The 15,473-nt window shown below is 30.3% G+C and overlaps 1 protein-coding gene across 1 annotated transcript; it reads right to left on the bottom strand.

Moving 5' to 3' along the window:
• Nucleotides 1-6,246: 6,246 nt before the first annotated feature.
• On the bottom strand, nucleotides 6,247-8,526 carry LOC129884834 (hypothetical protein At1g04090-like). Its single transcript, XM_055959111.1, has 2 exons — nucleotides 8,286-8,526; nucleotides 6,247-7,846 (listed from the first exon to the last, which is right to left on the bottom strand). Exons 1-2 carry the CDS (start codon nucleotides 8,389-8,391, stop codon nucleotides 6,321-6,323), a joined length of 1,632 nt encoding a protein of 543 aa, XP_055815086.1. The 5' UTR covers nucleotides 8,392-8,526; the 3' UTR covers nucleotides 6,247-6,320.
• Nucleotides 8,527-15,473: the final 6,947 nt, after the last annotated feature.

Raw genomic sequence — 15,473 nt, 5'->3', positions numbered from 1 at the left:
TGCTTTAATAGAATATTTAACAAATTCAAGAAAGTAATAATACTAGTAATTAAATAATTAAAGATCAAGAATATGGGACAAATCTCTGTATGCCGGCCTGCTCTAACAAAAGATTAGAAGAATTAAAAAAAGGGAATAACGAATTTTATCGTGCTTTTAACCAAGAACTTTAACTAATTATTATAAGTAATAATAAAATAACATTAAATTAAAAGAAACATGTTTGTAAGTATATGTATATATGTGCAGGTGCAGGCCTAGCTAGTGTAGTTCAAATATATTATAAGATTAAGAGTTATTGAAATGATAGATATTGTTACACACTAATCAAAATGAACATCATTGGATTTGGAGATTACCTTATAATGCTTTGTTTCTTTTGAAGAAAGAAAAAGAAAGAGTGGTGTGTTTTTTATCAAGAATAAAATGAGGGGGAGGGGGGTGTGAGGGGTGAAGAAGTAGATCTTAGAGCTTCTAAACCATATATAGAAGTAGAAAAATTAGGTGTTCCAAGAAAGTTTTATCTGATTTCCCGCGATATGCTCAACTTATAATAAATAAATAAATAAATATATATATATATATATATATATATACACACACTTGTGTGTTGGGGGGTTGGGGTGGGTGGGGTAGGGGTAGCAGCTTTTGACCATATTTTTGTTATACCTAGAGAAACTTTATTTTATCCATAATTTTGTAATGATCTGCATGAGTATTACAATATAGTATATTTTTGGTTTAATATTTAATTCCATATATATATCATCCAACCAAAAAGAATTTTTTTTTAATGATTTCCAGCCTCTAAGATAGGATTTGTGTGCAAAGTATATTTCTTTCCTATATAAACTTTTTGTGTAAATATTTTATAGTGAATAATATGTAAAAGAGGTGATCAAAATAATATTATTTATTCTCTATTATTGTATTATTTTCCTTATATATTACCTTTTTGTAACATTTTCCTTACCCAAACGATATATGGGTATAAATTAAAAGGAACTAATATTGTTTTGACCATGTATTTTTGGGGTTTAATTCCACGTGGTTTCATTTCCAACCTCGTATTTTAGGCCTAGGGGAGTTTAATATTTTAATTTTGCTTTTGTGTGGTTCCAAAACTAAAACAATCCTATATTCTGCTCATTTGATTAAAACAATCCATTAATTCACTTCTGCTGCACCTAACTCTCAAATTAAGTAGTAGAAACAAGTACGTACATAGACACAGGCAATAAATCATAATTAATAAGTCATGGAGCCATAATTACCAGCCATTTGTAAGATTGCTATGCAAATATGGAAAAGATAAAACACGTATGTACAGCTCTTTACAATAATAAATATAATAGAGGGAGACAAATAAAAGAAATCTAAGAAAACGATTATTATAATTTTGAATGAAAAAAAAAACCTCTAGCTTATTACGTAAAATAGCAAGGGTTGGGTAACCTAATTGACTTTCTTTTTAATTAATGATGTGTAACAACATTTCCCTATATTTCAAGCTGCATTTTTAATTTTCCTTTCTTTAAATTATCCTGTAACTTATCAAATGATAAATGAATCATTCGTGGCCATTCTTTTCCCATAGATTGCTAATGGTTTGTTAAGTTTGTTAACATCATAAATTCAACAAGAAGAAGTTCAGTAAACAACCAATCAAATGCCATAAATTATCTCTAATTAGTGAGAAAATTGAGTGTTGACCTTTTCATAATGTGCTTATCCACAAAAGCCAAGTCTTCCTTCCTCCCTTGAAGGAGCTAAGTGGTAGAAAGGGTTCATTCGAGCCTTTTCATCAGAAAATTACATTATATTTAAAGTCAAATTATATTTTTTACATATAAATCATCCAACTTTTTTTTGTTAAAGAAAAACTTCTAGCTTGTAATAAATCCCCCCCCCCCCCTTTTTTGTGCACATTTATATACTAATTGAAGAGTGAAGAAAATAGTTTTATAAAAGAGTGTTTGTTATTGCATTTTCATTTTCGTAAAGGTATTTCTGTTTCCAGTCAATGATTATTTTTTTTCCAGTATATTTGATAAGAAACCAAAAGAAAACAATAATAAAGAGTTGAACATTTATATGTCATTGTTGATCATTCATGATTCATAAATTTCTTATGAAAAAAAATAATGGGTTTGGTAATAAAAATCTTAAGGTTAAATCCATAAAACTTAAATTCTCAAATAGCTTAAGAGAACCCATCGATCCAAAATTTGATTTTCTACTTGTAACAATGATCTTAAATCATAAACAGTAAATATTCTAATACTATAGTCTACAGTCAAAGAACAAGAATAAACTTCATCCTCCTATTCAATCCGTCAAAAACTAGAATTAAAAAAATTAAAACAAAATGTCTATAATTAAGAAGCTAAGCATAGATAATCTATGTAAAAAAAGAAGATGAGTATAATAGCTTCTTACATTTCTCTTTCCATTGCGTAGTTCAAGACAACAAGAGCTTCAGAGCATGAACTGAGCTAATTATGATATATATATTAGATGTGTCTTTTTTTCTTAATTATAAGCACCAAGTAGCTGTTGGAATGTACATTATCGTGATGGACAATATAAAATAAAAAATAAGTTATAAAGTGTCATTGTTTTCGGTAACCATGGAGACTCACTTGATGTTGAAATTTATAATTTAAAGCTTAGCAATAGGGAAATACCATTATAACAGAAAACATTAAGTCTGCGTGACGTTGAAACTGAGAAATAGGGTTATTCATGCTACGAACGATGTCGTATTATGTAGGTTTTGAGACTAAGGGATGATGAGTGATCAAGTCATGTCATCTACCTTCATTATCTTCTTTTATTTGATTTGATTTAATGTTAAGGTTTAGGTTGGTTTGGTTGTTAAGATTCACATTAATAATACCCCTATGATAATAACTTAATAACAAATTGATGCGATTGGACTTGCAAAATGCTTGGTGGAGGGTTGGGATCTCAGTTGAATTTGGACGGATTAAAATGAAATAAATTAATAAATGAGCGAAAAGTTTGATTCATCTGAAGGTTATTTGAAGTGAAATGAGTTGGATCAAGATAAGCTAAACAATGAGTCATAACTCAAGCAACTTTTGCATATTGTTTGTTTTATTGTAATTTATTTAATATTGTTTTATGGCTATATATAACATATCATCAAACCAAAAAAATATTTTAAATAAATGTCTCATAGATCAATTTGAGCAACATATTTAGCTTTAATCACCAACTTTTAGACGGAATATATTGAGCAAATTAAAATAGGTTGAGCTAAAAATAAACAAATTAATGACCTGCCCAAACTTAGACGAGTGGAGCAAATTATTTTTTCAGCTAATTTTTAACTGTTAACTTTCACCTAACACCATTTCTATCCCAAATACGGAAAGAAAAAGTTACAACATTTTAGTCAATAGTTATCTGTTTAACTTTGTACATCAAGCCAACTCTCCACGAAGCAAAATATATCCGTCATGCAGCATTAAAATATTCGAATATTTTTTTTTTATTACTATCGGAATACATCACAACTTCAAAGTAGTCATTAAAAATGGTTTACAACCAATATGCATTTTGTAAAATTAATCTGGAGTGGTTTCCCAGTACCAAATGCAATTTAATTAAAGAGAACTTAGTCTTCTCATGTCTAATATTCAATTTTATTAACAATTTTTTTTTCCTAATTTCTAAACAAAAAAACTTGTCAAGCTAAGGTAGCTAAATTTTGAGAGAAAAAAATGTTCAGAATTAAATCAAAGAATTGGTGAGGCTGGAGGAATCTTAGTAGTTGAATTGCTTGATTGTCTGAATTTTCATCTTATTGGTGAAGGGTTCGATTCTCCACTTTATAATTCACTTCTCCATTTCTCTTTTACCTACCCTCAATTTTATTTTTATTTTTTTAAAAAAAGAAAAGAGTTGACGGAGTTGCAGAATGCAGAGTATGTTGTTTAAGCGTAGAACTGTTGACCTCCTCTGGCTCAATGGACAAATCTTCAAGGTCAAAAACTATTAAACTTAGACAAAAAATTCATTGGCTAGCAAGGTTAAAAATTGAGAAAAAATTCACACCTTCAAAGCTATTCTTGTAAAATACTCCCTTTATTTCATATTAATTGAATTTTTGAGGAGTTTTTTATTGTTCAAAATAATTGAATTGTTCAAAGGTCAAGATGGATGTTTGAAACTTTTTTCATATTTGCCCTTTCATTTATTGAAGCTTTATATTTTCTAGGAGATAAATCACATTACTTGCAAAATTATATTTATGATTTTACAAAAAGCAAATGGTGAAAAGTATGATTTAAATTATGTCCTTGAATGTTTTTCTTAATATGTGTCCATTTTCGGAATAAAGGGAGTAGTAATTAATTCTCATAAAAGGGATCACCTAAATTTGTGGTCAGCCAAAAGCCCAATTCGCTCGGCCAATCGTCGGAATGTGTACGAGATACCATTCTCTTCCTTTTAGATTTGATTTCTAGTTTGGTTTTGCGGAAGCTGCATTGTGCTTATTAAATTATGGAAAATTTTCAAAAGGAAAAATTACGCGAATAAGCAAATATATACTAGTTAATTAGCTAATATATCTATCGTTTGAATTAGTTATGCCTCGCGGTAAATATCTAGATGTAATTACAGTTTAAGTTTTGTATAATTCGTGCGATTTATACAAACGCTGTGGGCGAATCGAATTGTATAGCGAAATATAAAAACTCTACAAATTATATAGCGAATTCTATAAATGTTGTGCATGATTTATATAGTGAAATATACAAACGTTATACCAAAATTGCGAATTGTATAGCGAATTATACAAACGTATACAAATATTGCGCGAATTATACAAATATTGCTATAACTATAACTACGAATTGTAATTAGCAAATTATAGTTATGAAACATAATAAAAATATTTTTAAGTGGTTATATGCGAAAATTCTCATTTTCAAAATATACGGGCCACATAACACTTTGTACTTGCGTAGCCACCTTTTCAATTTACCAGCATAATTAGTTATTTTTTGCAACAATATTTATTTTTTATTATACATTATTTATAAAATTATATAAACAATACAGTAGTCTTATATAAAAGTGTATAATAAAGTAAAATTTATTTATCTTGTATAAAAGTACTAGTTTTTGGACACGTTTGCACGTATGACTTATTTTATTTTATGTGACATTGTTTTTCTTTTTAGTAATGTCACCTTATTATTAGAAATAATTTAATTTTAATTTTTATTTTTACTCTTAATGAAATGATTTACAACCATACAAAGGTCTAAAAATTTTTAGACCACAAATTTTAAAAATCTTACTTTTTCTCTTAATCATCTTCGTGCCAAGTCAAACAATTTTACATAAAATGAAACAAAAGGAGTAACAATATATAAAGATGAGACGAATTCCGTCTGTGATTTTTAGCTATAATTCTTGTTCAAAATATGTCCAAATCTCCATCAAATGACTTGGAAGAATGATTTCATAAATCATTTTATAAGGATATACGTTATCTATTTTAATCCAGAGAAAGGGCTAAAAATACTCTCAATTTATTTAATTTGGTTCACCAATGTCATGTCACCTGAACAATCATATTTGGTGCTAAATTTATTTACTTATCGACGAAATGTGATAAAAGAGAAGTATAAAATCTCCAGTATTGTCCATATGATGAGCCAAATATATGCGGAAGAATGTAATGCATCTCAAGTTAAGTATGATCTTCATAGTAAATTTCAAATATTTTTTACTTTATTTGAATCTTATAGAGTTGGAGTTTGAAAATTGTTATACTTTTCGCAAAAAATATTTTGAATAATATTCATGCTTAAATGTACTTAAATACAATTTTAAAAATAAAAAGTGAGTTGAAAAATAGATGGTAAGACGTTCTCAAAATTTGAAACACAATTTTGAGTTTTATTTGAAAATTTTATGGCCAAACATTGATTTCAAATAAAATGAAAAGTTGTTCCAGAAAAAGTTGTTATGACCAAACCGATCCAAAGGTATTACCAATCTTTTATCTTGTAGCTAAGCTAGCGTTTGATCATAAATTTTGGATCAAATTTTAAAAAATTATTTTCAAATTAAATATTGGTGTTTCTGTGACTTTCACTTCAATTTTTTTCAAGTAAAATGCATGTCCAAACACAATTTAAAATTCCAAAGATAAAATTTAAATTTTTAAAAAATTTTAAATTTCAAATTTAAAATCTATAACCAAACGAAACCATAACTATATGGTACAATCATTGACGAGAAAAAAACAAACCAACCCCATTTTAATCACACGATGATTAACCCCTTTCATCACCATACCACATGTCCTTAAACTTTGGTCCAGTAGGTCCTTCCTCACCCAAAACCTCATTTGGTAAACTTTTCACAAGTTTCTCAATTGCCTTCTTTAATTTTCCAGGCAAAAATCTCTCTATTTTTTTGAGCTCATTTGCAATATCATAGCTTATTTTTGGACCCCATTCTCTAGCATAGTTTAGCCATGCTGGCTCAACAGTTTTTAAATATTCACCAGCCACCACTGAATAGTTTGCTCCAGTATCCATCACCTGCCCCTTTGCTGTGTCATTTCTTATGCCAATATTGCCATTCCCCTGCATATTTTGCCCTGTTTTCGAATAACAAGCGTGACCATGCAATGATGAATAGGCCACAGGCTTGTTACCATTCTCGAATTCAAGCTGAGGTGCACTCACCCAATTTCCTCCACTGTGTTGGGAGAAGTACACGCCTTGTAACTCTCCATTGAAGTTACTAATCCTTAACGTAACGTGTTCCCAATCGCCAACATGCTGACCAATTTTCCCTAACGGAATTGTTATGAATTCAATTTTTGCTCTAGCAGGTCCGTTAAAGGGGTAAAATAGCCACAACTGGATATCAGTATGTGTCGCGCCAAACATTGGTTTAATGTGTAAGTAGGCTGTGGCAGTCTGGAAATCTCCATTCTTGACGCGATCATTTGCTGTATCATCAGTTGGTAAATCCAACCAATACGCGCCATCATTTGAACCATCTTGAGGAAGATTTGAACCGTCTGGATGAACAAGAACCGGCGTAGATTCTTGCCCTTTAGTATACAATAATACTCCATTCTGGAAAAACCAAGTGACAGAGGAAGGAAAATATTGTTCATCAGGGTGGAAGTAATACAAAGGAGAAAAGGCTTGAAATAGTGCTTGAACTTGGTTTAAATTTGGCATAGCAGATGAATTTTCTTTGACGTTTTTCAAACAAGCAAGTGAATCTGCTGCAGCTCCGTTATTTAAAGCCAAAAAAGCACCAGTAGACACTCCTAGACCCTTAATTCCTCTGTCTTTTGGTCTTGATGAGTACACATTCAAGCCATCATTTCCCCAAATCCAATCATGACTTTCAGATACATCCGTTAAATCAGAACGAACACAATGAATTTTGTCAAGAGAAGGCTTCTGAGGCGACGTAGTTACAACGTGGCCAACGGATTTATAGCCCTCAGGAGGAATTGGCAGCCAGATATAGCCAACACTATCCTGTTTGATTTTCAAGTTTTCACTACTCCATACAAGGGTGTAGTCAGTTGGCAATTTTAGAGCATCTCCTGATGAATCTTTACCAATAAGAAGCCAACCAAAAAGGGGTAAATTGTTAGGTTGGCTATAGGATCCAAGCATAAAGAAATCATTTGGTAAATTTGATGGTTCAAAAAATGTAGCTCCAAGACCATCTGGTCCACCTTCTTGGGTAGCCCATACTTTTGTAAAGGATGATATTTGAGATACTTGTAATCCTCCAAGATCAATGATTCCACTACCAAAGCCTTGACCTAATAGTTAAGCAAATGACATAAACAGAACAACTGATCAGAGTAGTTAGAAGCGAAAACTGCAAGAAAGTGCAAAAATCTATTGGTGCTTTAAGCGCAAAATACAACCAAAACGCAAACTTTAACAAAGAACTAATAGGTCATGTGTTCGAGTCCTGGAATTAGCCACATCAAATCCCCTTGGGGTGCACCCTTTCTCGAATCTTGTGTTAACATGGGATGCATCGTGCACCATAACGCTCTTCGTTTTTTTACATGTAATGCAAGAAAATGTATCTATAAATTGAAACCATAGCGTTTTTTGAATAACTAACATATCACTTTGTCAAATATATTATTGTCCAGACAGTAATATGGTGCTCTTAAAGAGTCAGCTAAGCGAGGCAAAGCGCACAACTTGAACATGAAAGATTGCAGATTGATTAACATAGAGTAATACCTGAAGGCCAAGTGGGCAATGGAAAAGGAAACCTAAAGGGGGTATCAATTGGAAGTAACACGTTGGCATCATCCTGATTTGAACTTTTATTAATGATGTTCCCCATAGTTGAATCTTTCAAGGAATGACTTGAAGGAAGTGCAGGGAATAAAATGAGGCAAGCAACAAATATATTCTTCTGCAAAAGAGAAACTGAATAATGTGAAAGAAAAACTAGACTAGCTATATATGGTTAAAAGAAAAGCTCAATGGGCGAATTGTGCAATGAAACCTTAATGTGATGGTTATATATATACTAAAATAATTTTCCTAGTCTTGACAAACTTATCTACCTAGTTGTTGACAATGTCTAGAGCATAACTACCAAAATTTTGGCTTCTCTGCTTTGTTTTACAAATTAGAAATTTATATATGTATGTCTGCCTTAGGCTGTCCACATTACATTCTGCAAGTTGTTAATTCGAATTTCCTTCATTAAAAACTTATATTATATATATGTGACGTCGAAATTTTACTGTATTTAAGATGAACATCTACAAAACTAACTCAATCCATGTTTTTTGAAGGCTACTCTATCCTAAACCTTAGCTCTCACACCAATAAAAGGGATACATTTGTCCTTGAAAGTAACATTTTGAATATCTCATAAACTTTGAGTATTCACAAAGAGATCAATATAGCAAATATTGTTTTTTTTTAAGTGTGAGCATAGGGCCGTCTCGATCATAAGGCCACTAAAGCAATGGTTTGGGGAACTCCAATTATATATATATATATATATATATATATATATATATATATATAGCATTTCAATCCGTCGTAGTTCTCAATCATTTCGTGGCATCAGGCGTGGTTGAACCATTTATGATGGGGGGATATTTTTAATTTTCCATAGAATCTCCGGAGCTTTCCTAGACACTATAGTTTTCTTTTTTTTATCTTCTTTGTCTGAAAATAGAGTTGATTTGCTTCACCTATGAGAATTTCTACCAATTCTTCTTTTATTCATCAAAGCTCATCCTAATCTCTGTCGAGATTACTGCCTTAGCCCTGTCATATCATCTGTATAATGGACTTTTTCATTTATCATCTGTAATAATTGGAAAATTGAATAATTTTTTCAGGTAATTGTAGTATCCGTCTTACAAGACTATCTATTTTATTGTCTCATTTATATTCTGATTACTAACCTACCATGATCATTTTTCCTATATTTCTCTTTCTTATCCTTCCTTTTTTTTCTTAGCTCTCACCATTTTTGCTCCCTTGATGACTCGAACTCACAACTTTAGGGTTGGAAGTGAAGGGTGCTTACCATTCCGGGTAATTCTCTTATTATTGAATATTCTGAAATCTCCCAAAAGTTTAAATCTTTTACATTATGCAAAATCTATTGTTGTCTGTTTTCAAAAGATCAAATCTGCTCTTTGATGTCTTCTTGAAATTTCAAGCATTGCAACAAATTCTCATTATATTGAAGCAACAAAACACTATTTCGATATCATTATAACAACTTCTCAAATTTAGCTCAATACTATTTCGATATCACTATATCAATTTATTAAATTCTTGAACCAGATTTTATATATTTTTCGATTGAAAATTTGTATCGTTTACCTTAACAACAAAACAACAAAATAACATACCCAGTGAAATTCCACTAATGGGATCTGGAGAGGGTAAGATATACGCAGACCTTACTACTATCTCATGGAGATAGAGAGACTGTTTTCGAAAGACCCTCGTCTCAAAAGTCACAGTCCCAAGTAAGAGAGAAAAACAATATGTATAGCATAATGGCAAAAAAAAATGATGCAAATTTTACAAGACAAGAACAATAACGATAGCAAAGTAATGTGATAATCAAAGGCAATAACAACACAACTATAAATGTATGCCTAGACCTTCGACCCCCTACACCAACACACAGCAAGATACCATTCTATCCCAACTAGTCTTCTAGCCTAATCTGCGACCTCCACTCATTTCTATCTAAGGTCATGTCCTCGGAAATGAGTCTGTATACATATGGTTTACCTTCTTACTTCATAATGTCTGTATACATTCCACCCTCGGCAGACTTCACTTGTAAGATAACATAGAATATGTTATTATTGTTATTGTCATTCAATTTACATATGTCACCTAGAAAAAAAAAGTTAGGGCCTCTTGATGAATTTTGGGTTTAGGCCCTTAATCTTGTTGAGACGGCCGTGTATGAGCGATCAAGATGTGTTCTTTCCGAAGATCAACTCGAAATATCGAAGTGCTACCTGATGTTCTTGGCTATCAAATAAATCAAGGTCCAAATCATTTTACGTTTGAAAAATGCGTTACTAAAAACCCTCAAATCACAAAAAAAAATAGAAGAGAAGAATCAAGGGAAAACACAAAATTCTATTCACAAAGATCCATCAATAAAATTATTTTACATCAAATTTTTGTGATGTGTGCGTATTTTACATTTTTTGAAAATTTGTTGCAATCGATATATAAGGTCAGTTATTTGATGTTGAATCCCCGTGATTTTTTTGATTGTTTACTTCTTTATATTTTGAATTTTCTTAGTGAAATTCTAGCTCTACAACAAAGTATACTCCTTTGAGGTGATGCTCTTTTCCGAACACTACATGAACGTGGAATGCTTCATATACTGAACTGCCTTTTAAAGCACGTACACTACAACAAAAACAACTTTTAGCGGCAATAAATGTGCACATTAATAACGAGTGCTAAAACTTTTACCGGCATTAGTTAATTGTCATTAGATCCAATGTCGTTATAGGCTTTAACGACATTTACAAAAAGTGTTAATTGCCTAAAAAAAGATATTTTTAGTGGCAATTAAATTATTATCATTAATTAATTACCGCTAAAGATCATTTTTGGTGGAATGGTAACGAATTGCACATGGGAAACTTTAGTCCAATGGCCAGAAGGGTAGAGATAATGCTGTAAAAATATCCCAAAGGAGATTACTTTAAATCTTAAAAAACTACCTTTGTTGATCTATTGGTCTTAATCATATAAGGTCAACAAGCATCTGCTTCGTACAAGCAATAAATATACTTTAGATAGATGATGTTTTACACGTTTTAGAATATGCCAAACGATGCTACGTACTCTTTATTTTAACATTTATTTTTTGTTAATTGGTATCAGAATAGTGTTTTATGTTTTTTTTTATGATTGTAGTGTTTGGAGTCAATTTATGCCTCTCGACAAATTTCATAGTATACCTGTTACCTTCCACTGACAATAGATATCAGAGTACCTTATCCAACAAGGCTAAGAGAAATGGGAAGAAATTATCTAATTTTTTTGATTTGTTTTGTTTATCTTTATTGAAAATTTAAACCTGAAATCTTATGATTCTCAACTCAATTCATCGACTACTAAATTAGAACGCTAAGTGTTTACTTTTTTAAACTACATTTTTCCATGAAATAAATGAGCCCACATCTACCTTTCCTTGTTCAACCTTATCGAACATTTTATTTTACAAAATTAAAACATTTTCCTTGTGTTCCACAAAAAATACTATCAATTCAAAAAAAAAACAAGTTGTACGCATAATGACAATAATAATCGTAGATTAATAATCGATACAGTTAGTTCATGAACAAACACAGTTTAATAAATTTAGTCCAGAGGGCTTAAAAGTAAATTTTATTTTATGTTTCAAAAAAAAGTAAATTTTATTTTATGTTTCAAAAAAAAGAAAACTTTGGGGTAGAGGAAGGGAAACGAGAGTGGATTATAATGTCGAGAATCGAACACTTTTTTCTCCCTCTTGGCTCTTGAGCGAAAGCTACCGCATAGTATATCAAAATATAATGATAGTTTTATATATTCTTTAATTTATTTCGTTTATACAGGATGATGTTAGTTGTTACTTGCGGTATTGTATTGTGTTATTAGTTTAAATACAATATTTGTTTTGATTGTTACTTAAAAATTTATTGTATTGTATCGTTAAGTTCATCACTACTTAAGGACGAAAAGTCACATTTTATGTAACGACCGATTTAATGTGATCAAATCATTTTCTTGTTTTGTCGTGTCATTTCATCTTTGCTTATTATCTAATACTCTTATTGTATTAATTATCCTATTTTTTTTCATACTAGCTCTAGCTACCACATGCCCAACTTTTCTTATACGTTTGTCCTTTATATTGATGATGTGTGGCATTGTGTAATGATGGAAAACTATATAACTTATCTAAATATTATATTCTTCAAAGCATTATTATGAAGCTAAACGTAACAACCCTCCAAACAAATTTGCAATTCTCTTCAAGCTAAGTTCTTAGCCATACTTAAAAGCTAAACTCGTTATTAGTTAAGATTTGCACGTTATGTTTTATCACGCAGGAGTCATGACGAGTGCTGATAAGAATATGCTTGGCGTGTGGTCATGTTATGCAAATCAAATTTTTTTAAAATAAAAGCTCCTCCAAACGTTATAAGTGTTAGTGAAATTTTATTGGATCGTATTGTTAAATTCATAGAAAATTTACATAAATGTACTATATTAAGAAAATATTTATCATTTATAGCAATAATTTTTTTTCACTGAACACTTATAATACAATTTTAATACATATTAGCAAGAATAATTTATAAAACTCATATAATACAAGTTTTATTCATTGATAATATATTTACCACATACTTTAATACACTTATAATACATTGTGTCAATTTCTTACCAAACAAGTATAATATATTTTAAAACACTTATAATACATTTATATTGCATGCATAATTCACTTTTAATATATAGTGGATATATCATAATATTGCTATATATTGCTATAAATGATAATAGATAAAAAATATCGCTAAAATCAATAATTATTTATTCAAAGGTGATTTTCCTAGTATTTTTTCCTAAATTCATCGTAACTTACTTTATTTTCATAGGTAAGTAAATTGATTGATTTAGTATAAATATTTGGGCAGTTCCTTCGTCCTTTGCCCGATATCTTAATTTTGTTTGGGCAGGCCCACAAAGCTAGTGATCTACTCTTTACGTCGGTCCAACCCTCAATTTTTAGGGCAGCCCAATTAACTAGCTTGAAGTTTTTGCATGGATTACTTGTATTTTGGAGTAATTTAAATTTGCCCTTGAATATAATAATTTTTATTTTGTCTTTGTTGTTCATTTTATGAAATTTATGAACCAACTCACCTTTATCGATGATATAATTTTGAAAGACATAAATTTTGTAGAAACTAAGTTATGCGACATAAGTAGTGTCGTATTTTTGTTACTTAATTTCGTTAGCATAAGTTTAGAGAATTTTTGCCTTGTTTGGCACAATTTTTGTAGGAATTAAGTTGTCTTTTAAAACTTAACTTATGAGTTCTAAAATTAAAGTTTTGCCTTTATTGGCATAAGTTCTATAAGAACTAAGTTATGCTTTTTATGCCAATTAAGCCTTGTTTTATTTATTATTTAAAAGGTTTTGTTCTGAAACTGAATTTTTGCCTTTATAGGCATAGGTTATCTCTTTTATAACATAACTTGTGAATTTTGACCTTGAATTTTTACCTCTATACCATAAATTTTATTGGAACTAAGTTATATTTTTTTACGACATAATTTGTGCAAATGAACCTGCTAACTTTGTGCCTACTAGTAGGTCATCGGATAAGACCATCGAAACTATGTAAATACTAACATGTTTTCTTTAGAAAATACGTAACAGAAATATTAAATTCTAAATGAAAAATATTATTTCTGGTAATTAATAGTACCTTGAAGATAAGAGTGCGTAGTAGCAAAAAGAGCTGAGACGATAATATTGATGACGTCATCATCGCCGGCGAAATCGTCACAGCTCTTCAGTATTTTCTGTTAATTCAGCTTCCACTCACCGGCCAGTTTGCCGTCCGTCGATACACACGTACAATGCAAGCATAACTAGGTAGTGATGCAGGAGAATTTGAATTTAATCAGACCTAATATGGATATTAAACACCGAGATATCGAAGATAATTAATGAAATATATAGGAGGATAATTTTATTCGTTCCTCATTTTCTGGTTAATTTTGCATCATAATCTGTGTTTAAATTTTCCTAAAATATAGTACTAACTATTGTTATTATTCCTATAATTATGGTGAGATTTGGAGGTTACAAGAATTTAATGTAAGCTTTTACCATTTAGTTTAATTAGCTCTTAATTGAATTTCTCTTAAGAAATTAGCTGGGCAAGAAGAAAATGGACAAAATCACTGCATTTAAACTTAGGATATTACGATTTCAATCAAATTAATCAGCAGCTAATTTTTTTTTTAACAGTACTAATGTACTATAAAAACATTTTTTTATCAAGAAAATAATATAGGCCCGTATATTATCTAATCCATAGGTTTTAAATTCAGATTTGAAAAGCGATATTATTTCAATGACGAGTTTGGTAAGTGTACAAATGTCTAGAATATTAAAGATAGGGTGCGAATAAATAAGTATATATTTATTTATCTTCTATTGATTTATGTGATTAATGCAAGGATAATGGAGTAATAAGGTAACCATATTGTCAAACTACAAAGGATACATATGGAAATATGACACGATTTTGTTAATGTTGACTAATAATATAAGTTGTGAAATATTTGAATTGATTTTTAACCCAATCATAAAATGATTAACTTGGCTAATGATATATGGCATTGGCTCAAAAAGTTTGTAAACAAGCCAGATATACAAATGAGGTTAAAAGTGGAATAAAGAATGCCACAGAAAGTACGAAAAGATCAAAGGTGTTCTTAGTTTACCTGTTTTTAGTAATGTGTTTTTGATAGTCACCATTAATTTTCAGGTTTATTCTACTAATTACGTTGACTCAAAGGTGTTTCACTTTAACAATCCAAAAGAATTCAAGCTGATATTCATGATTATATTTGAAGGATGCTTCCATAAATAAGGGACAATTTTAGGCAAAAATTCAAAATCATCACTCCTAAAGGTGTCATATAGTATAAAATGCTTACTATTTAGTCAATAGACTTTATTAACAAGTCAAAAATTGTGTAAACTGTTGCCCCCCCCCCCCCCCCAATCAAATTGTTTTGACTTGACTATGTAAAGTTGAAATTCTCGTAGTTGAAAGTGACTTCACAAATATTATTGGTAAAGAGAAAAGCCAAAAAAAGTTAGTTACCAAAAAATAA

This window comes from Solanum dulcamara, chromosome 4 (genome assembly GCF_947179165.1).
Source record: "Solanum dulcamara chromosome 4, daSolDulc1.2, whole genome shotgun sequence".
In the NCBI taxonomy this organism is placed as follows: domain Eukaryota; kingdom Viridiplantae; phylum Streptophyta; class Magnoliopsida; order Solanales; family Solanaceae; genus Solanum; species Solanum dulcamara.
Note: the sequence above shows the minus strand (reverse complement) of the source record. Positions and strands in the feature narration are given on the sequence as shown.